At 32.4% G+C, this 24,069-nt stretch overlaps 1 protein-coding gene across 25 annotated transcripts in view; it reads right to left on the bottom strand.

The window, feature by feature from the left end:
• The window catches only part of szt2 (SZT2 subunit of KICSTOR complex), a 174,630-nt gene that overhangs the window by 22,637 nt on the left and 127,924 nt on the right, over window positions 1–24,069 (bottom strand). For 10 of the 25 annotated variants that reach the window (XR_015492872.1, XR_015492873.1, XM_087256044.1 and 7 more), the window contains 7 exon segments: window positions 17,198–17,462; window positions 15,557–15,636; window positions 13,260–13,385; window positions 12,230–12,432; window positions 10,749–10,857; window positions 10,391–10,474; window positions 8,048–8,122 (listed from right to left, as the gene is read on the bottom strand). Coding sequence is in view for 22 of the 25 variants with exons in the window: in XM_087256044.1 (XP_087112170.1) it covers window positions 8,048–8,122; window positions 10,391–10,474; window positions 10,749–10,857; window positions 12,230–12,432; window positions 13,260–13,385; window positions 15,557–15,636; window positions 17,198–17,462 (942 nt within the window). In the remaining 3 variants the exon portion in view is untranslated. 25 annotated transcript variants of the gene reach the window in all.

Below are 24,069 nucleotides of genomic sequence, written 5' to 3'. Positions count from 1 at the left end.
AGCAATCATAACACTCGATGCTGAAGTCCTTCAGGTAAAACAACCAGTTCTTTCTGCTTCAATCAGCCTATTCACATCTCTAGAGAAAGGCTCACATGGAGGGCAAAATAGGTATTTCTTTAACTGACCACTATTTATTTTTACTCAGTTTGTACAACTATTGTAAGACTATTGTATATTAAAACACTATATTTAATATGCACCAAGTCATTGATCTCCATAGTAAATGCCAATGGCTGCTCTTCCCCAACGTTCTTCAGAATATCTCAAGTTTTTATTTTTATTTTAGAGTGACCTGTCCCTTTAAGTGCTTTTCTCACTCAAAGCCATCACACACACACACACACAAATCACCCCTGCCTGTATTTTAACAGCTAAAAATAAAAGAATTAACTACTTTTAAACATAATTGCATCATGCATTTGATAAAGCTGAATCACCATCACTCAGTGAATGTTTTATATCCATGCTGAAGATCAATCTGAATGGAAAATGAATGGCTAAAGGATGGGACATTTCAGTTTTTGCAACAAATTACATTTACAAAAGTGATTTCTTTATGCATAAGCAGTCTACTCCTCCAATGATTCAAATAAGTTTTGCAATAATAAAAGCATTTTGAGTCATTACATTAAAGATATATGCTTAAGTAATATAATTTAATTGACTAAAAAACTTGCACAGTAGCTGACATGTTTTATATCCATATGCTGTTGATTAACCTGCATATCTTAACTTTTTTCATATAAAAAAAGGAAAATAATTGGAAAACAGCTTCTTTTAGTTGTGAATGATTTTTTTTTGTCATTTATGATGCGATTATTGTATTATTTTATTCCTGATTTAAAATATAAAATTTTTTTATTTTGCCAGATTCTTCTAGAAATGGATTTCGAAGTCTTTCCCTATTCAATCAGATGAAGTTGTACTTGTATGTTGGAAAGATCTGCCCGAGGCGCAACGAAAATGACCGCTGACTGAACTTGCCTGAAGGGACTTTGCCATCACTTTGAGAGTTCCTGGTGTTTCCTGCACATCCTTACTTTCATAGTTCTTGCTGTATACTGTGTACTTTACTACTTTCTGGCAACCTCAAAATCAACTTTCCATGACTCCCGACAAAGGCCTGAAGCAGCCGCAAAAGGCAACAACTTTATAATAAACAAAGTGTAAAGTTCATTAATTCACACAATTAAAAATTAAAAAGAAATACCAATTCTCACTATTTACTATAGTGGCTTATTTGCAGTCTAATCAAGATATTTGCTGTTTATTAGTACTTATAAAGCACATATTCATTTATTCATTTTCCTTCGACTTAATCCCTTAATCATCAGGGGTCACCACAGAGCAATGAACCGCCGACTATTCCAGCATGTTTTACAGAATGCATGGCCTTCCAGGTGCAATCCAGTACTTGGAAACACGTTTTTATTCATTCATTTATTAATTTTTCTTCGATTTAATCCCTTATTTATCAGGGGTCGCCACAGCGGAATGAACCACCAAATATTCCAGCATGTTTTACAGAACGGATGGCCCTTCAGGTGCAATCCAGTACTTGGAAACACGTGTTTATTCATTCATTTATTAATTTTCCTTCAATTTAGTCCCTTATTTATCAGGGGTCGCCACAGCGGAATGAACCACCAAATATTCCAGCATATGTTTTACACAGTGGATGGCCTTCCAGCAGCAACCCAGTACTGGGAAACACCCATCCACACTCATTCACACACACACACACTCATAAACTTAAGACAATTTAGCTCACCCAATTCACCTATAACTCGTGTGTTTGGACTGTGGGGGAACCCGGAGCACCCGGAGGAAACCCACGCCATCACAGAGAGAACATGTTTCCTTTGGCTAGCAAAGTTTTGAAAGGCTTTACATTACATCTACCGTAGCTTTATATCAGACTATTGTAAGAGGAAGATTACATTCACATTTGCGCCAGAGACTTTCATCCAAAGCAACTTACACCACTGGAAGACACACATTCTCACAGCTCTGCCGTGGCAAAATGGGAAAAGCAGCGCTTGTGAATTCCTCTTTCTGAAAAGGCTTGAGTTGTGAAAAGAAAATGATAAACCCCACACTTGGGCTAAAATCAGCATCACATTCATCATCTATAGAGGAAATAAAGAGTCCAAGAATTAAAGTTGATGATTCCCTAAATAGAGACAAGCGGATATAAATCAAGATGCATTAAGAGTGGAAGAAAATCAGATATATAATCATTGAGCAAGGAGAAAAGATCATCAGAGCTGCGAGAAGAGTGACCTCAGAGCTCCCAGAAGATTAAATAAATGGATTAAAAACATTAGAGATGCAACTAAAGGTGCATCACTGACAAACACGGGGGAAGAAGCCGTCTGATTGGAGTGAACCCCATAGAAACCGCAAGATTGGGGATGCAGGATGAAAAGGGGAGGAGCCAGGCACTACACTGGGGGAGGGGTCTGAGGTAAAGACTGAAGCCTGATTGGTTGTAGACGAGCCCCGCCCCCGAGGATGCAGAACATACCGCAGAGTCACAGTCTGTGGGCTCCTCGGGGAACGGCTTGCTAGGAGCTTTGTTCAGAAGAGAGTCCTGATGGAAAGAAAGGGTGAGATGGGACTAAACACACCCACACACGCACATATACACACACATACATACATATATGCAGGACAGTGAGACAGACACAGAAGATAACACACACACACACAAACAAAGAAACATGCCACACAGAGAGGTTAGAAGTCAATTTGCACACAAAATGACAACAAAACACACATGCACAAGTACACTGCGCTAATGTATGAAGACGTGTTACAGGAAGTGACAGACATGATGGGTATGACGAGGCGAGTTTTTATAGATGAGACGCAGGACTTAAATTAAATATCTATATTTTTAGCAACAATTGAGAAGCGGGTTAAAAAAAACGAGACATTTCATTTGGTTTTTCTGCATCAAAGATGACATTTGCAATTGGGATTTTGCATGCATTAATATATAAATATAATAAATATATAAAAGGTAATCTACTGTAATGTTTTAAATAAGTTTTGCAAAAATAAATAAATAAATAAATTAAAAAATAAATAAATCATAAATATGGGTAAAATCTGCAAAATTTTAAGTTTAAAGGTTTATATAAAATATGAAATGAAATGAAACACTGTACTTACTCCCAACTGCACTTTCTAAAGCATTTAAAGATGAAATTATCATATTAAACTGTATCAATTAATAAATCTTACTGTTTTGAAAGATCAGGCAAAATATAAAGACTTTGATCTTTGTTTTGAATACATCCGACAGGATTTTTGGGCATATAAACTATTGTTTTGAGGGTAGACTGACTAGTGAATTATTAATTAAAATAAAAACAAAGAAACAAACAAACAAACAAACAAACCAACAACAAATAGATCTACATAAATACATACATAAACAAACACACAACAAAATAAATAAATGATTAAATAAGTAAATAAATATATAAACAAATAAATAAATAAAGACACACCCTAATAAATAAATAAACAAAGACACACCCAAATGAAATAATAAATAAATAAATAAATAAATAAATAAAACACACACCAAAAAATAAAGACAAATCCAAATAAATAAACAAAGACACACCCAAATGAAAGAATAAATAAATAAACACACACCAAAAAATAAAGATATGTCCAAATAAATAAATAAATAAATAAATAAAGACACACCCAAATGAACGAATAAATAAATAAATAAACAAACAAAAGACACACCCAAATGAAAGAAGAAATAAACAAACAAACAAACAAACAAACAAACAAACAAACCACCAAAATAAAATAAAGACATACCCAAATAAATAAATGAATGAATAAAGACATGTGTACCCAAATAAATAAATAATAAACAAAGACACAGCCAAATAATTACATAAATAAACAAACACACACCAAAATAAATAAATAAATAGACACAGCCAAATAAATAAATAAATAAACAAACAAAGACACACCCAAATGAAAGAATAAATAAATAGACAAATAAATAAATAAACAAACACACACTCAAAATAAAGGCATACCCAAATAAATAAATAAATACATACAGACACACCTAAATGAATGAATGAATAAATAAACAAACAAACACACACCAAAATAAAGACATATCCAAATAAATAAATCAATGAATAAAGATACGTGTACTCAAATAAATAAATAAATAAACAAAGACAGAGCCAAATAATCAAATAAATGAACAAAGATCCAGCCAAATAATTAAATAAATAAACAAAGACACACCCAAATGAATAAATAAATAAATAAACACACACCAAAATAAAATAAAATAAAGACATACCCAAATAATCAAATAAATAAACAAAGATCCAGCCAAATAATTAAATAAATAAACAAAGACACACCCAAATGAATAAATAAATAAATAAATAAACAAACACCAAAATAAAATAAAGACATACCCAAATAAACAAATAAAGAAACACCCAAATGAATGAATAAATAAATAAATAATTATTAAATTATAATTATTAATCATACATTTTTAATATAATTAAAAGTGCTAGCAATTATTTTCATATTTTTATACGCTAAACTTTCGTATTAAAGGTCACACTCAGAAAACAGTGCCATGATACTGAATAAGTCACACTGGTGTTCAGTTTGTTAATCATTATTTAGTGATGAGACACAAACAAAAATGACATTACTCTGAACTTTCTGCTACTTTCACATAGAGATATACATATTTAAATTATACTGTAACTGAAAAGCAGTATTTTAATGTAATATACTATATTGGGCGGCACGGTGGCTAGTTAGTGCATGTTCTCCCAGTGTTGCATGGGTTTCCTCCGGGTGCTCCGGTTTCCCCCAACGTCCAATCACATGAATTAAATAAACTAAATTGGCAATAGTGTATTAGTGTGTCTATGTGTGCGTGTGTGTGTGTGTGTGTGAGTCTAATTAACAAAGAACTACACATATATTTAACACAGACATTCATAAACCCTTTAGAAACTGTTAACGGTTACTTTATGACACCTAATAACTGCAATATTAACAATCAACACTAACATTATATAATATTTAAAGTGATGGACTGTTAGCAGAGGCTGTAGATTAACAGTAATAAAGTTCATTTTCTTTCACAGATCATAAAACCTAAAGCTAAACGTATTAATTCTGTGTTGCCTGTATTTGTGCTTTTTGACTCTACAACATATGATAATATATATTCTTAAATGCGTAACAGTCTTTAATGAGTTTTCATTTTTAGCTAGTGTATTGATTAAATATTAGAATGTGTGTTTATTACAAAGATACACACTGCCAGAAACCTATTCAAATCTATTCAACCCTACTGTGATTAGACTGCAATAACGTGTTCACACTGAACTGATGTACATTTGTACACTAAACAACATAAACAAAAGTAATCTATATTTATGCTGTGCGCTGTAGAGAAGGTGTCTTGATAATTGAGTCCACTAATGTCTCTGTCTAACGGCCCTTATACTTCAGGCATGAGAGAAATATGATTTCATAAAAGTCCAGCAGTAACCTTTTCAAATGTGCTTCATGAAAAGAACAATTTTCTAGTACAAATGGCAGCGTTTCCTCAGAATGACCTTTAAACGTCTGACTTCAGAACCATTTGCTGATTTTCACGCTGAATTTGATCACTCCGTTCTCCTGCAGAAAGTGCATAGATTTGGCTTTCGAGGAATAAAAACATGCATTACCATCAGAAAACAATTAATAATAACTCAGCTTACAGTTGTGTCAGTATGGAAAATAATCTGTGTTTGTCTGCGTAACTCCTAAAGCCAAAATACAGGATAATTGACCACATTTACTTTATTAAATCAAGCTGTTAGTAATCTATTGCAATAACAAAAAATAAAGTCTTTGCAATCGTTCAATTTCAAAGACATACAGAAACATTTTTCACCAATTCAGGAAATCCTGAATTATAAAAATGATAAATAGTCATTTTAATTAGTCAGCTTATCATAATGTAATCATATTTACAGTTAGGGATTTAATAAAGGAGAAAAATATTAACACCACACTTATTTATAATTATAATTCTATTTCATTCATTCATTTTCCTTTGGCTTAGTCTCTTATTTTTCCTTAGTTATCTTTTATTACGTACTTATTAAGTACTTAACACCTAACTAAAGTTCTAACTAAAGTATGAACCTTATATGTGATAAATTTCATTTATTACATTTAATACAATTTCACAATTTTATTATCGTTTACTAATTCTCACAATTAAACTTATTTTTTAAATAATAATAATAATTATTATCATTATTATTACAATTAGTACTACTACTGCTGCAAATAACTCCTAATAATTATTTTATTTATTTCTTTATTTAATATTTTATCTATTGTTTATTTATAATAAATATTACAACATATTAAGTTGACCAATTCTCACAATTAAACTTCATTCTTAAATAATAATAATAATAATAATAATAAAATAACTACTACTACTACTACTAATAATAATAATAATAATTAATATTATTATTCTTTTATTTATTTATAAGAATTATTATAGCATACTAATGATGTCATTAACTCACAATTAAACTTCACTCTTAAATCAATGAATTTAAATAAATACATATTTAAGTAATATTTTAAGAAATGAATATCATAATAAAATAATTATTAATATTAATATTTTTATTACCACTACTACCTCTACAATAATAATGATGATAATAATAATTACTTCTACTACTACTATTACTACTACAACTATTAATAATAATAACTTGTATTAATTATTATTTTATTCATAAGAACTATTGCACCATACTAATTGTTTAATTATTCTCACAATTAAACTTAATTCTTAAATAAAAATAAATTAATAAATAAAATGAATAAATACATAAATAATAATAATAATAATAATATGATTTTGAATATTAATATTAAAAGTATTATTACCACTATACTTCTAAAATAATAATAATGATAATAATTACTACTACTAAAAATAATATTAATTTGTATTAATTATTATTTTATTTATAAGAATTATTACAACCTACTAACTGTTTAATGATTCTCACAATTAAACTTTGTTCTTAAAAATAAATGTAGAAATTAAATAAATAAATATTTAAGCAATATTTTAAATAATAAATATAACAATAATATAATAATAATTATTATTAATATTATTACCACTACTACTTCTATAATAAAAATAATAATAATGATAATAATAACAATAACAATAATAATAATAATAATAATAATAATAATAATAATAATAATAATAATAATAAATTGTATACATTTTATTAATATTATTATAAATATTAATATTTATTTATCACAATTATAAAACCTACTGCAAAGGAAATACTAACTCGCAAACAAATTACAGAATATACTTGGCTTTCGAGGAACAAAAAGAAAACAAATGCCCAATAATTCCGCTTATAGTTCATCCTAAACAAATAATAATAATAATAATAATAATAATAATAATAATAATAACAGTTTACAAACAAAAATGATGGACTCTAATAGAAGCTGATGGATTTTCAGGACTGATTCTTGCTGTTTGTCCTCGAGCTCAGTATGAAGAATCTGCACTTACAAACAGCCAAACAAACACGCTAATGACTTAATGTCTGCTATGAACGAGCAGCTGCGATTGGAGGAACCTTATGGGCTTCTGGCGCTGCAGAAATCATCACAGACCTCCTGCTGAGAAACATCTGGAGATTTACAAATATTTACACTTAATTACTCCTCATTTACAGCCAACCTGGACTTGCTGCACATTAAACACGCCATCAGAGAGAGACAGAGAGACAGACATTTGACCAGTGAATCCTGCGATTGCTGCTTGTTGCTCATATTAAATCCGTCCGTAGAGATTTACAACAGATGCACAGAAATACAATGCTCAAATCCTTTTCCGGTCTTTCAGCACATGTATTGGTTTCTGCTTAAGGTTGTTCTCAAAACACTCAAATGTCGTTACCTGTGAATTAACCGTCTGACCCATGGGGATCCTGGAACACTCCAATGCAAACTGCTTCACGCAGAAATAACAGCCCTGAAACACACACCACATTTGCTTTATTAATTAACCTAGTACAGGGTTCATACACACCTCTACTACTTAAGTGACCCCATGACTTTCAGGTAAATTTTCATTCCTAATGTTTCATGTAACGTCTACGTATACAAAGGGGTGGAAAGAATACTGAAAAATCATACTCAAGTAAAAGTACCATTACTTGCCTAAAATATAGTGCAAGTAGAGTAAAAGTCTCTCTTGTAAATATTACAGTACGAGTATGTGCATAAGTATGAGCTGCTCTTTTAAAAGTACTCAAGATTAGTGAGTATTGAGTATTACGTTGTAAAAAGCTCATGCATTTACATGCAACTTGTGCAAGTGTGTGTGTGTTTGTGTGTGTGTGTGTGTGTGTGTGTGTGTGTGTGTGTGTGTAAGCATGACATTCTTTACAGCATTTAGTTATTGTTTAAGACTATTTGGTGAGTTCAGTATTCATACAGTAAACATCTCAAACATCTCATCTCATCTGTCGATCATTGCATTTAAAGGTTTTAGACATCTTTTTGAAAACTTTTAATGCTTCGAATTAGGGTTGGGCGACGTCGACCAGTTTGGCATCGTATGATGTCTTATGTGAAACATTCTTAAAATAATAAAATTAATGAATTAGAATAAACAAATATTTATGAAACAAATATAATTATTATTATTATTGTAATAAAATAATTATTAATATTAATATTACCACTACTACATCATCAATAATAACGATGATAATAACTGCTACTACTAGTAATAAAAATAAAATTTTGTATTATTATTTTATTTATTTATAAGAATTATTTCTTGATTCTAACAATTAAACTTAATAAGTAAACTAAATTAATAAGTTAAATAAATATTTATTTAATTTTTAAGTAATAAATATAATAATAATAATAATAATAATAAAAATATAATAATTATGAATATAATTGTTATCATTACCACTATACTTCTACAATAATAATAATGATGATGATGATAGTAACTACTACTACTAATAATAATAATAATTTGTGTTATTATTTTATTTATAAGAATTATTACAACAAACTAACTGTTTAATGATCCTCACAATTAAACTTTATTTATACATTTATAATTAAAAAAATAAATACTTTAATATTTTAGCAATATTTAAAGTAATAAATAAAATAATACTATAATAATAATTATTTACATTATTATTATTATTATTATTACCACTACTACTTCTATAATAATAATAATAATTATAATTTATATTAATAATTATTATAACAATAATAATAATTATTATTATTACTACTACTATTTCTATAATAATAATAATTATAATAATTTAAATTAATAATTATTATAACAATAATAATAATTATTAGTATTACTACTCCTACTTCTATAATAATAATAATAATAATAATAATAATTATTATTATTATTATTGTTATTATTATTATTATTATTATTATTAAGGTTATTATTATTATTATTAATATTATTATTATTAATATTATTATTATTATTAATATTATTATTATTATTATTATTATTATTATTGTTATTATTATTATTATTATTATTATTATTATTATTGTACCATTCTGTACAGCATTTAGTTATTGTTTAAGACTATTTGGTGATTTCAATATTCATACAGTAAACTGTAATCTCAAACATCTAAACATCACAAATGAATGAATTTTCTGATAATATTTCTTATTATTATTTATTTATATCATTATTATTACCACTTCTGCTTCAATAAAGTATGAATTATAATTACAACAATATTACATTTTTTTATTGCTATTACTATTATTATTACTGCTACTATTAATAACAAGTATAAGAATAACAAAATTAATAATAATTCTAAATGATGACACGATTGATATAAATAGATTTATTATTCATAAATAAGCAAATCATTATTAATATTGATGATGATGATTATTATCAGGTCTTAATGAATTATTTTGACAGCCGTAATAACAATATCTTCAAAACACTCTGAAAGTGAATTGTGAGAGATGTGAGGCGTGAGGAAGGCTGGAGATCAGATGGCATGTTGTTTCCTCGCTGTTGATTCTGTGTGTTCAAATATTAATAAGCATAAATAGTGCGCGAGCGAGGCAGACTCCATTAAGCATCTCTCTTTCTCCTCTGTGTCTGCCGAGACGTTCAGTGTTGTTGTAAAAGCCCAGTGTCTGCTGTGTGCTGATTCTGAGGCCTGAAAAATAAAAACTCTGCTCTGAAGACAGAAGATGAAGCTCTTACCTGAAAGGCCAGCTCCATCAGCACGATTCCTCCCGGCAGCGCCCTCTGCAGGTGATACGACACAGAGCCTGACGAACTGCTCTGCTACACACACACACACATATATAATGTAGGATCTTTATGATTCTTCAAATCTGATTGTTATGAAAGCAACTACAGGTCTGATTCTTGTGACATGCAGACACAGCCATGCTTCTTTTTATTCTCCTAAAATGATGGGGTTTATTTAGACTGCAAATGGAAAAGTCTGTGTGTATATTTGAACTGTAAAACATACAGACAAAGTGATGTGTAATGCAAATAAGAATAAATCTTAAAAATTAGCGTAATGCGTAAACGTGAAATAAAGCTTGTGTACCTTAGGGCTGCTGTCTTCACTCTTCTGCTTATTATATGAGAACGATGAGAATGAAGATCTGCCTTCAGTGGACAGAGAGCTCAACATGGCGGCGCGAGCTCGAGCGATGCTGCAGAAACAGACAGAACAACAGTCTGTAAAGCTGAAGCACACACTCCTGCTGCCCAATACAGTCTCACTTTCCCTTTAACACTCTTTTCATTCAACGGAAATGCACAGCTTGCAATCACACTGAATTACAGAAGAATACAATGCATTCAAACACTCCTGGGAAGTTGTAATTATGAAGTCAGATCACATTGGTCGCACTTTTGAAGTCCATTTCTAATATTTTTCAAAACATTTTTGTTCATACTATGAAAGCCAATGGTTACCCATTTCTAACATTCTTCAAATCATATGTTGTTTGGCTATAGAAGTCTATGGTTACCCGTTTCTAACATTCTTTAAAACCTATTTTGCTCGTACTTTGGAAAGCAATGGTCACCCATTTCTATCATATGTTGTTTATACTTCAAAAGTCAATTGTTACCCATTCCTAACATTCTTCCAAACATATATTGTTCATACTATGGAAGGCAATGGTTACCCGTTTTTTAACATTCTTCAAAACATATGTTGTTCATACAATGGTAGTCAATGGTTACCCATTTCTAACATTGTTTAAAACATATGTTGTTTGTACTATGGAAGTCTATGGTTACCCATTTCTAACCTTCTTCAAACCATGTTGTTCGTACTATGGTAGTCAATGATTACCCATTTCTAACATCCTTCAAAACATATTTTGTTTGCACTATAGAAGTCAATGGTTACCCGTTTCTAAAATTTTTCAAAACACATTTTGTTCGTCCTATGGAGTCAATGGTTACCCGTTTCTAATATTTTTCAAAACATACGTTGTTTGTACTTTGAAAGTCAATGGTTACCCATTTCTAACATTATTCAAAACATCATTTTGTTTATACTATGAAAGTCAGTGGTTACTCGTTTCTAACACTCCTCAAATCATATGTTGATCATGCCATAGAAGTCAATGGTTACCTGTGTATAACATTCTTCAAAACCTATTTTGCTCGTACTTTGGGAGGCCATGGTTACCCATTTCTATCATATGTTGTTCATACTTCAAAAGTCAATGGTTACCCATTTCGAACATTCTTCAAAACACATTTTGTTTGTACTATAAAAATCAGTGGTTACTCGTTTCTAACATTCCTTAAATCATATGTTGATCATGCCATAGAAGTCAATTGTTACCAGCTTATAACATTCTTCAAAACCTATTTTGCTCGTACTTTGGAAGGCCATGGTTACCCATTTCTATAATTCTTCAAAACCCATTTTGTTTGTATTATGGAGGCCAATGGTTACCCATTTTTACCATTCCTCAGAACATAGTGCTTTGTGTTCAACACAATAAAGAAACTCATAGAAGTTTTGAAACACTTGAGTGTGCGCATTTAAAGTAATTGTCTGACCTGCGTGCTGGCGACTGCGGCCGGACCTGCACCAGGATGAAGCCCATGCTCTGCAGATACTGCACGTACTGCTGCAGGAAGGTGTTGGAGATGTCCTGCAGCCACGGCTCCTCCTTCAGCCGGCTCGGCAGCATCTCTGCAGAGTCTGTGCTGTAGCTGCGGTCCCGGCCCGAGGCTGTCGAGTCACTGGAGCGATGACGCTTCTGGACAAGGATAAACACACAACATCAGACGACTGAGGGAAATATTGAAGGGATAGTTCAATCAGAAATAAAAACTCACTCACTATTTACTCTACTTTAATTGTTTCCAATGAAAAAGTTATAAAATATGATATTTTGAAAACCTGTAACCATTGACTTCCATAGCAGGACTAACAAATAGTATAAAAATAAATGGTTACAGGTTTCCAACATTTTTCAGAATATCTTCTTTTGTGTTTAACAGAAGAAGCAAATTCATAAAGCTTGAAAACAATTCAAGAGTGAGTAAATGGTGACATGCTTTTTATTTTTGGGTAAACTAGCCCTTTAAGCAGAATATAACTGAGATTTTACTTTTGACTAGAAGTTTTCGGACAGATAAACTGTTTAAATACTTTCTGGGAATCAGTATGAACAATATAAAAAAATATTAAAATATTACATTGTTCAAATTATTTTTACATACATTTGAAATAAAATAAAACAAAATAAAAAATTACATAAAATAAAAAAAAATTATAAAAATAAAATAAAAATAAACAATAAAATAAAATAAAACAAAACAAAATAAATAAAATAAAACTAAACAATAAAATAAAATAAAATAAAACAAAATAAATAAAATAAAATAAAATAAAACAATATAAAATAAAATAAAACAAAATAAAATAAATAAAATAAAACAAAATAGCATTTGTAAAGCTATAAGATTAGTATCGAACTTAGGGTTATTATCAATTATTCTACCTCATGATGAACCATTTTAACAGTTGTATGGATCCAACAAACAGACAGACCGATTTAGCGGAAGATGAAGAGAGACAGACCTTCATCTGTGGCTGTGGCACCTGTTCCTCCTGAATCTGTTTTCTGAACACAGGGTCAAAGAGCAGTGGTGTGGCGCAGTAATGAACCAGTCTAGAGGATTGCTTTAGAGTGTCCAGATCTGCCACCTAAACACACACAAACAAACACACTTTTAAAAGAGAGGAGTGTGCATAGGTCTGTCATGATATCTTTTATTTATTTATTTATTTATTTATTTTTTGTCGTACTATATATTGCATTAAAATATATTGTAATAAATGATATTTTTGTCATTTTAAGGTCAATTTATGCCACTCATTATATAATGCCAGAACGACAATATAATATCATCATAATGCAAGTGCACTCTTCCAAAGACACATCATATTTTATTCTTAAGAATATTTCATTTAATTATAATCATTTTAACAGTTTAATACTGAGGCACTGGAATCAGACTATGAAGAGGCATCTCCTAAATAAATAAATAATTATAAAAGTTAACACAAAAGTACAAGGTATAAATTAACAGAGGCTCTGATATCTGCCACCAGAACTATTTTCAGTTGTCAGACACCTACATGAAAATATACTATAGTAATTTATAGTAAATACTAGAGTGTTTTATTAATCATACTGACACTGACACCTCCAATAGAGACAGAGATGTTGCACAACCAGCTAAAATTTAGCTACAATTGTTTTTTTTTTTTTATGTATGGGCGATATATATATTGCATCAAATGTAGTAAAGGAAGAATTAAAATTAAATTTTTTATTGTTTAAAAGGTTCAAGAGGATGCATGTATAAATGCATGAAAAAAAGAAATAAGAGTGCAAAAAAGAAAGAAAAGGAAAGAAAAAAGGAAGGAAAGAATGAAAGAAAAAATAATGAAACAAAGAAAAGAATGATAAAACAAAAAATATCAAACAAAAGAAAGAAAGAAAGAAAGAAATAAGAAAAATTAAAGTAAAGGAAAAAAGAAAAAAAAAGAAAAGATAGAAAGAAAAAAGGAGGAAATGACAAGAGAACAAAAGAGAACGAAAGAACGAACAAAAGAAATAATTAATAACAGAAAAGAACAAAAGAAATAACGAATAAAAAAAGAACGAACAGAAAATGATAAATAAAAGAAATGAACGAAAGAAATAATGAACAAAAGTAAAGAAGAAAGAAAGAAAGAAAGAAAGAAAGAAAGAAGAAAATGACAAAAGAATAAAAGAGAGAATAAAATAACAAACTAAAATAAATAATGAATATAAGAAAAGAACAAAAGAAATAATAAACGAGAAAAGAATGAACAAAAAAAGGAAAGAAAACGGAAAAAAGAAAAAAGAAAAAAAGAAAAAAGCAAGAAAAAAGAAAAAGAAAGAAAAAGAAAAAAGTAAAGAAAGAAAGAAAAAGGAAAAGAAAGACAACAGAAGAAAAGGACAAAAGAAGAAAAGAGAGAATAAAAGAATAAACAAAAGAAATAATGAAGAAAGAAGAAAAGAATTAAATTAAGAAAGAAGAGAAAGAAAAAGGAAAAAGAAAAAAGAAAGAAAGAAAGAAAGAAAGAAAGAAAGAAAGAAAGAAAGAAAGAAAGAAAGAAAGAAAGAAAGAAAGAAAAAAGAAAAAAGAAAGAAAGAAACAAACAAACAAAAAAGAAAAAAAGAAAAAATAAAGAAAGAAAGGCTTACAATTAAGAAAAAGTCATTAAAAAGCAAGGCAAATCAGGTGTAAAAGAGGATGAAAAATAAAAAATAATAATATTAATACAACATTTTGCAGTAAAAACTCATGTAAAAATTTAAGTTAATCAAAGATAATTCAACGAAAAACAACATACACATTAACAACCTCTGCACATATAAACTAAGAGTGAAGCACAAACAGAAAGACGAGCGCTTCTGATCCACTGATTTCCTCCCTGCTGAATAAAGCATCGATTTCTTACAACCAAAACACCCTCAAAAGCAAACAGAGCCGCAGACCTCAGCTGTGCAGAAAGCACACAGTCATCTGAGTGAAAGCAAGAGAGATTACAGCCGATGACAGAGACATCTCACACACTACAGCGTCTCTTAATGTCCTCGCCACATCTCATTAAACCCAACTGGGCCGAACACGCGCTCCTACACGGATCTGCATCTGTGTGTGAGAAGCAGCAGATCCGCACACACACTCCAGTGAATCTGAGCCTGATGAGCCGCTGAGAAAACCATGTTCAGGGAACGTGATGGAAAACACAGATCGAGCTGAACTCATTGTGTGCAGATATTAACGTGTTTGTGTGCATGTGTGTGTGTGTGTGTGTGTGTAGGGTTTTGAACTCACCGATATGGGCATGTTGGACTGAGCCGAGCGCTGCTGCCACGTCACAAACAGATTCTCGATCTTCATCTGTCTCTCCAACTCTGCGGAACAAAACAGGTCATGTTATAATGGAGAGTGATTCAGAGCCCCTCTGATGGTTTTTCGGGGGGATATGACCTTTCATGTAGTGAGTAATGCAGCTGTTTGTCAATGCAAAAGTGCTGTTCTGTGTCCTAAAAGAGATCCCGAGACGCCTGAAATGAGTTGTCAGTCATAATGTCAGTGTATGGTCTTCATTGGCTGATTGTGAAAAACACACACTTTTATATTCACTCATGTAGCAGACAGTTTCATCTAAAGTGACTTGCAAATGAGCACTTCAAATCATCATAGTTGCATTATACAAATACTAACAACAAGTCTAAGGCTTTTTTTGGTACATTTCTTTTATTTGGTTTGTCAAGCCCACTCACCTGTGTGGAGCACAATCAGAATCGCAGCGTTTTACAAAAAGTATAGGGAGCTTTTAAGAAGGTGTCTGGTGGATATGAAGAGGACAGAGTGCATTCTGCAGGTGGTTTGTCAAGCCCACTCACCTGTATGGAGCACATTTAGAATTCGACAATGTTTCTCAAGAACTACAGGAAGCTTATAAGAATGTGTCTGGTGCATATGGAGAGGAAAAGAGTGTGTCTTTTACACGTGGTTTGTCAAGCTCACTTACCTGTATGGAGCACACTCAGAATTGCACAATATTTTTCAAGTATTGGATGCTTATAAAAGTTGTCTGCCTCATGTGGAGGGGAAAAGAGCAAAAGCCATCTGGCCAATCAGAGCAGAGCAGAACTTTATGAGCAGAGCCATCTGACCAGTCAGAGGAGTTTCAAAAAACATGAGCCAAGCCTTCGGACCAATCAAAGAGTAGAACAATATAAGCAGAGCCATCTGACCAATCAAAGAGTAGAACAATATGAGCAGAGACACTTGACCAATCAGAGAAGAGCAGAGCCATCTGACCAATCAGAGGAGAGCAAAACAATATGTGCAGAGCTATCTGACCAATGAGAGTAGAACTTTATGAGCCGAGCCATCTGACCAATCAGAGTAGTGTCGAACAACATGAGCCGAGCCATCGGACCAATCAGAACAGTGTAGAACATTTTGAGCAGAGCCATCTGACCCATCAAAGAGTAGAACAATATGAGCAGAGCCATCTGACCAATCAGAGCATAGTAGAACTATATGAGGAGAGCCATCTGACCAATCAGAGCAGAGAAGGCTTTAAGAGGGGGAGGGGTTTAGAGAGAGCAGATTCTCGAAGCAACAGTTCTTTACACAGTGAGGAAAAATCTGATGCTGAAATGGAAATTATGAGAATATTAACATGTTTTTGACACTTGGTTGGATGTAAATCTACTGTAGGAGACCAATAAAACAACATTAGGAACCTTTAAAATAAACAATAGTGGGTTTTATATAGTGTATATGAGTACCTTAATACAGTATATATATTTGTCAACTGCTATCCTCAAAGCAGTACTGTACTTCATCACAAACAATGTTGTTAAAATGTGATTATGCATCAAGAACAAGTTGACTTTATGATTGCTGGATGTGTGTCAGTGTGATTTAATGTTATAACAGTATTGTGTGTGTTTGTACCTCTGCGTTCAGCTGCTTTGACCTCCAGCAGCTGGGCTCCGTGTCGAGCCACTATATCAGCCCCGTCCTGACTGCTCAGGGGTCTGTTAGTGTTGACGTCTCTCAGAGCTTCATCAAAGGGCACGAGTTCACCAGGAAATGGCAGAGGAGGAAGAACACGCGCAGAGCTGCCTAGTCGACCCGGATCCTTACTGGCGGCCGGAGGAACCGGACTCCTTAATAGAGCGTCTGCCTCCATCGTGGAGTTCAGGAATGGGTTTTGCTCCTGCAGGGAGAGAGGGAGAGAAATCAATCATATAAATGAAATGATACATTAAAAACAATATAAAGAAAAAATAAACAAATTAATAAAATGTGCACAAATATAAAAACCTCAACATAAAAAGCAAGTACAAATACATGAAAAAATTAAGGGTTCCTGCAAAGACAAGGAAAGAAATCCATTATATAAATAAAACGTACAAAATTGAATCATATTAATATAAAGGGCGGCACGGTGGCATGGTAAGCACTGTCGCCCCACATTAAGAAAGTCGCTGGTTCAAGCCCCGCCTGTGTCAGTTGGCATTTCTGTGTGGAGTTTGCATGTTCTCCCCATGTTGGCGTGGGTTTCCTCCGGGTGCTCCGATTTCCCCCACAGTAAAAACACATAGGTGAATTGAATAAGCTACGTTGCCCATAGTGTATCAGTGTGTGTAAATCTAAGTGTATGGGTGTTTCCCAGTACTGGGTTGCGGCTGGAAGGGCATCTGCTGCATAAAACATATGCTGGAAAAGTTGGAGGTTTATTCCAGTGTGGCGAACCCTGAAAAATAAAGGACTAAGCCAAAGAAAAATTTATGAATAATTAAATATACAGAAAAAAAAAGAAATAACATGTACACAAATGGTAAAACAAATTTTATATATACAGTTGAAGTCAGAATTATTAGCCCCCTGAATTATTAGCGCCCCTGTTTATTTTTTCCCCCAATTTCTGTTTAATGGAGGGAAGATTGTTTCAGCACATTTCTAATCATAATAGTTTTAAAAATGTATTTCTAATAACAGATTTATTTTCTCTTTGTCAAAATGACAGTAAATAATATTTTACTTGATATTTTTTAAGACTCTTCTATACAGTTTAAAGGGATATTTAAATGCTTAACTAGGTTAATAAGGTTAACTAGGCAGGTTAGGGTCATTAGGCAAGTTATTGTATACAGATGGTTTGTTCTGTAGATTATCGAGAAAAAAAATAGCTTAAAAGGGCTAATAATATTGTCCCTAAAATGTTTTTAAAAAAATTAATAACTGTTTTAATTCTAGATGAAATAAAACAAATAAGACTTTCTCCAGAAGAAAAAATATTATCAGACATACTGTGAAAATTTCCTTGCTCTGTTAAACATCATTTAGGAAATATTTAAAAAAGAAAATCAAAATCAAAAGGGGGCTAATAATTCTGCCTTCAACTGTATATATAAATAAATAACCGTAGGTAAAAAAGAAAAAAAAAGGGCTCCAGAAAAGACAGGACAAGAAATAAAACATAAATAAAAAATAAATGGGAATTGAACAATTACAATTAATATAAAAATAAAGTAAATCTGAAAGAAATACATAACCTATATATAAGTCAAGTCAAGTCAAAGTTTATTTATAAAGCGCTTAAAAAAAAGAATAAAAAAGCAAGTATAAATGAACAAATAAGAGAAGGGCTCCTGAAAGAAACTGGCCAGGAAATACAACATAAAATAAATACAACGATAAATAAAAAACTAAATATAAATATGGACTGAATACTTGAAATGAATATCAAAAAATTATTTTTAAGAAATTATAAAAATGAAATAAAACAGGAAACTTAAAAACTTAATCAAAAATATGAAAAAGAAAGAAAAAAATTATGCAAAAAGTAAAAACCTATATATTAAAAAGCAAGCACAAATGCACAAGAAGACTCAACAAGAAATAAAATAAATAAATAAATAAATAAATAAATAAATAAATAAATAAATAAATAAATAAATAAATAAAAATTTAACAATTAAAATGAAGACATATTTATATATAAATGCAGGCACAAATTCATGACAAAAGTAGGGCTCCTGAAAAGACAGGACAGAAAATCCAACATAAATACAACAATAACTAAAAAAACTAAATATGAACATGAACTGACTTATTGAAATAAAATGATTTTAAAAATAATAAAAATAAATAACATCTAAAAGAAAATATAAAAAGAAGCACAAAGAAATAAAGAAAAAGAAAGAAAGACTTAAAAAAAAAAAACGAAAAAGCTAGCATTTAAAAAGCATGTACAAATGCATGGAAAAAATAATTCAGAAAGTATAATTGTTGCCTAAATAAAGGCGATATTGGGCCTAAAACACAACTCATTCAACATTTCCATCTTATTTCTTAAAGCACTGTATAAAACCCCATACATTTGCGATCAGTCATGCCGACAGCACACAGCACAGGAAGTTATGCAGGAGAGAAAGATTGATTTTAGCTTAATAAACAGAAGACGGAAAAACAACGGTGGTCTCGAAAGCCCAGTTTCCGCTGCGTGAGAGACTCTATTCAGCTTCATCTTTTCATGTCGATGATTTCAAAGCTCATCTCACATCATAACCCTTCAGAAAGTCTTGATTTTTCATGCCGTTTGGCTTCAGTTTTTCCAGGAAGGAGCAGCGTGAGTTCATTACCACAGCTGATCAGCATTAAACCCACTGACACGCAGAAAAAACACGCGGCAGCATGAGGCCTTTCCCTCAGACCACCCAATTAAACGCAACTCATAAAACCAAGAACTTGTTGGGAACTTTTGGGGGAGTTAGTGTTTGGAAGACTGGTTAAAAGTCCTCCAGGGCCACTTGGAGGCTTTTCTAAAAGAAGCTGAAGCAGATGCCCAATGAATAGCGGATGCCCTGGGGGCCAATCAGCTGGACTCGAGTGCCTAAGCTCCGCCCCTTGGGACTCTGACAGATGATTGACGGTTAGGGCAAATTTTCTGCTATGCTGGATCTGCCTTCTGTTAGCACTCATCAACTGTACAGATTAAAAGTGAGGAATCACTGAGGGAAATGAAAGAGTTCTGCCATGCGCTTTATTATTTATTCATTTATTTTTATTTAAGGGGAAAATTAAGGTAAATAAGTAAATTATATTCTTGAATAAACCTTGAAACCGGTTATCGTGCCATTTCTATTGCTGATGCTGATGTATTTGTGCTTAATGACTGCTAACGAGTGTGAGATTAAATGTTTGTAGTGTCATTTTGAGAGATCTTATTTTTTTGTCATTTAAAAATTCATTTATTCATTCATTCATTCATTTTCCTTTGTCTTAGTCCCCTTATTCATCAGGGGTCGCCACAGTGGAATGAACCGCCAACTATTCCAGCATATGTTCTCCAATATTCCAGCAATTTTCCTATAGCACATGTGTTTGGACTGTGGGGGAAACCAGAGCACATGGAGGAAACCCACGAAATGCATTAAACACAGGGAGAACATGCAAACTCATTTATTCATTCATTTTCTTGTCGGCTTAGTTACTTTATTAATCCAGGGTCGCCACAGTGGAATGAACCACCAACTTATCCAGCATTTGTTTAACACAGCGGATGCCCTTCCAGCTGCAACCCATCACTGGGAAACACCCATACACACTCATTCCCATATATACACTACGGACAATTTAGCTTCCCAATTCACCTGTAGCGCATGTGTTTGGACTGTGGGGGAAACCGGAGGAAACCCACGCCAACACAGAGACAACATGTAAACTCATAGAAATGCCAACTGGCCCAGCCGGGGCTCGAACCAGTGACCTACTTGCTGTGAGGCGATCGCGCTACCCACTGCGCCACCATGATGCCTTTTATAATACATAATATTTAATATTTATGTTAATTTTGAAATGTAAAACTTTTTAACAGTATTAAATAGAACAGTAGCTTCTCATCAACTGAGGAGATTAAAAGCGAAGAATCACTGGCAGGGAAATAACAGAGTCTGGCATGCACTTTACTCATGCATTTATTTTCCTTTGGCTTAGTCTTTTTGTTCATTAGGGGTCGCTTACTATTCCAGCATTTGTTTTACGCAGCCGATGCCCTTCCAGCTGCAACCCAGTACTGGAAAACATCCATACACACTCATTGACACACACTCATAGCTAATTTAATTCCCATTTAGCGCATGTGTTTGGACTTGTGGGGGAAACCAAAGTAGAGGTCTGCATTCCTGTGGCTGTACAGCGGGACCAGACAAGATTTCATGCGGCGTGGGAATAAATATTCCGAATAAAGCCCGGGAGTGGTCGGTAACTAGTTTAATTTTGGACGGGAGCAAGCGGTCTAATAATATCGCTCCCGACTCCCGAGCAAACGAACACGCGTATTTATGTATGTGAATGAGACAGCGTGATGCTGCATTTAGCTTGTTTGTGGCGGTCTATGTGTGTGTGTGAGTGTGCGAATGAGAGAGAGAGCTTTGTGCTGTGTGTGTGTGTTTGTACGGTTTGTTATAGGCTATCTGGACTCTGTATAGCTAGGTGGTTTTTCGGTTTTATTCTCCTCCCCCTCATCCGTTACCGGGAACAAGCGCGGCAGGTAGAAAACCATGCAGGTCGGGCAGCGGGACAACAAATGCTGAATATAAGCGGGAGCGGTCAGGTTCGGGCTAAAACCTGGCGGGAGCGGGATTCAAAATTTAGTCTTGCGCAGATCTGTAAACCAGAGCACCCAGAGGAAACCCACACCAACAAGGGGAGAACATGCAAACTCCACACAGAAACGCCAACTGACCCAGCCGGGACTCAAACCAGTGACCTTCTTGCTGTGAGGTGACAGTGCTAACCACTGAAGCATCATGCCACCCGCATGCACTTTAGTTATTTATTTATTTTTTGTTTGAAAGAAAAGGCAAGTAAATAAGTAAATAATATTCTGACAGTATGATAACCTTGGATAAAAATACCACGGATTTATGGTATTGTGATTACTGCTCTAAAAAATAGTAGTTTTAAATATCCGGGTAAAAAAAAAAAAAAAAAAACATTTTTTCTCTATTAAACACAATATATACATTTTTTCTAAGAAACATTTATAATATTTTGGAACAGTAGAATTTAGTATGGAGTAATTTAAGAAATAAAAATGAAATAACATATGCACAAATAAAAAAAAAAAACTATATAAAAAAGCAAGAACAAATGCAGAAAGAAAAAAAGGACTGCTGAAAAGTCAGGTTAAGAAATCAAACACATAACAATACTAAAATAATTATATTAAAAATATATAGATGGCTACGTGGTGGCTCAAAGCAAAAAGGTTCTTCCCGTGTTGGTGTGGGTTTCCTCCGAGTGCCCCGGTTTCCCCCACAGTCCAAACACATGCGCTATAGGTGAACTGGATGAACTAAATTGACTGCAGTGTATGAGTTTACATGTGAGAGTGTGTGGGTGTTTCCTGGGTTGCAGCTGGAAGTGCATCTGCTGTGTAAAAGCATATGCTGGATAAGTTGGCGGTTCATTCCGCTGTGGCGACCCATATACAATTTTAGCTATTTAAATATTAAAAAACTGTGTATGAATGATGAAAAGAAAAAAAAAATGAAATATGCAACAGAAGTAAAAACTATCAATAAAAAGCAAGTAAAAATGCACACAAAAAGAAGAACTCCAAAAAAATCAGGTCAAGAAATTAAACATAAATACAATCATAAATAAAAGAGAAAAAATAACTATGAACTGAATAATTAAAATAAATAAAATATAAAAAAAATAAAAAGAAATGTTGAACAGATTGAGAATTTTTTTTACAGTATTTCCAATAATATTTTTACTTCTGGAGAAAGTCTTGTTTGTTTTATTTCGGCTAGAATAAAAGCAGTTTTTAATTAAAAAAAAAAAAAACATTTTAAGTTCAATATTATTAGCCCCTTAAGCAATATTAGTTTTGTATTGTCTTCAGAACAAATCACTGTTATACAATGACTTGCCTAATCACCATAACTTTACCCCAATTAACCCAGTTAAGCCTTTAAATGTCACCGTAAGCTGAATACTAGTGTCTTGAAAAATATTTAGTCAAATATCATGTGCTGTCATCATGGTTATTAGAAACTATTAGAGTTATAAAGACTATTATGTTCATAAATGTGTTGACAAAATCTTTCCATTAATTAGAAATTGGGGAAAAAAATATAAAATAAATTCAGGAGGGTTAATTAATTCTGACTCCAACTTCACACACACACACAAACAAAAAAAATAATAAATACAAATAAAATGTCAAACAACAGTCAGCGCAGACTGACTGACATGAAACTCTATTCTCAGTCCTCACTCTGTTTCCTTGAGGACAAGGCAGTGTCTTAATATTCGCTGTTCAGGGTCTGCTGTCAGACTGAACTCCACATATTCTCACCCGCTGGAAGCAGAGCAGTCCTGGACGCCCGGAAATAAACACTGGCTTAAATTCTGTTGGCTGTCAGCTGTAAAGTTTATCTCTGAAGGACTGTCGTTATCTTCAAGATGAATCTTGGAGGGTTTGTGTTCATCTCCCACACACTTTTTATTTGCCTTACTGCTAGACTTTGTTTTTCACCAGTGTACTTTCACTCAACTGATGAGTCATTCAGACTCCGTGATTACAAGTTTGAATCAAAGCAAATCAGATGAATCCTTCACTGAACGAACTGAATCAAATGACTCACTTGATGCTTCGTCAATACATTGATTGACAGCTACATATCCATCTATCAGTCTATATATTTATATAAAGACTGCTTTATCCATCCATCTACACATCAATTCATCATTCAATCATGCATCTATATTCATCAGTCTATCAATATATCTACCACTTTATCCAC

The sequence above is a fragment of the Danio rerio genome, chromosome 6, assembly GCF_052040795.2.
Source record: "Danio rerio strain M-AB ecotype USA chromosome 6, GRCz13ab, whole genome shotgun sequence".
Classification (NCBI taxonomy): domain Eukaryota; kingdom Metazoa; phylum Chordata; class Actinopteri; order Cypriniformes; family Danionidae; genus Danio; species Danio rerio.
Note: the sequence above shows the minus strand (reverse complement) of the source record. Positions and strands in the feature narration are given on the sequence as shown.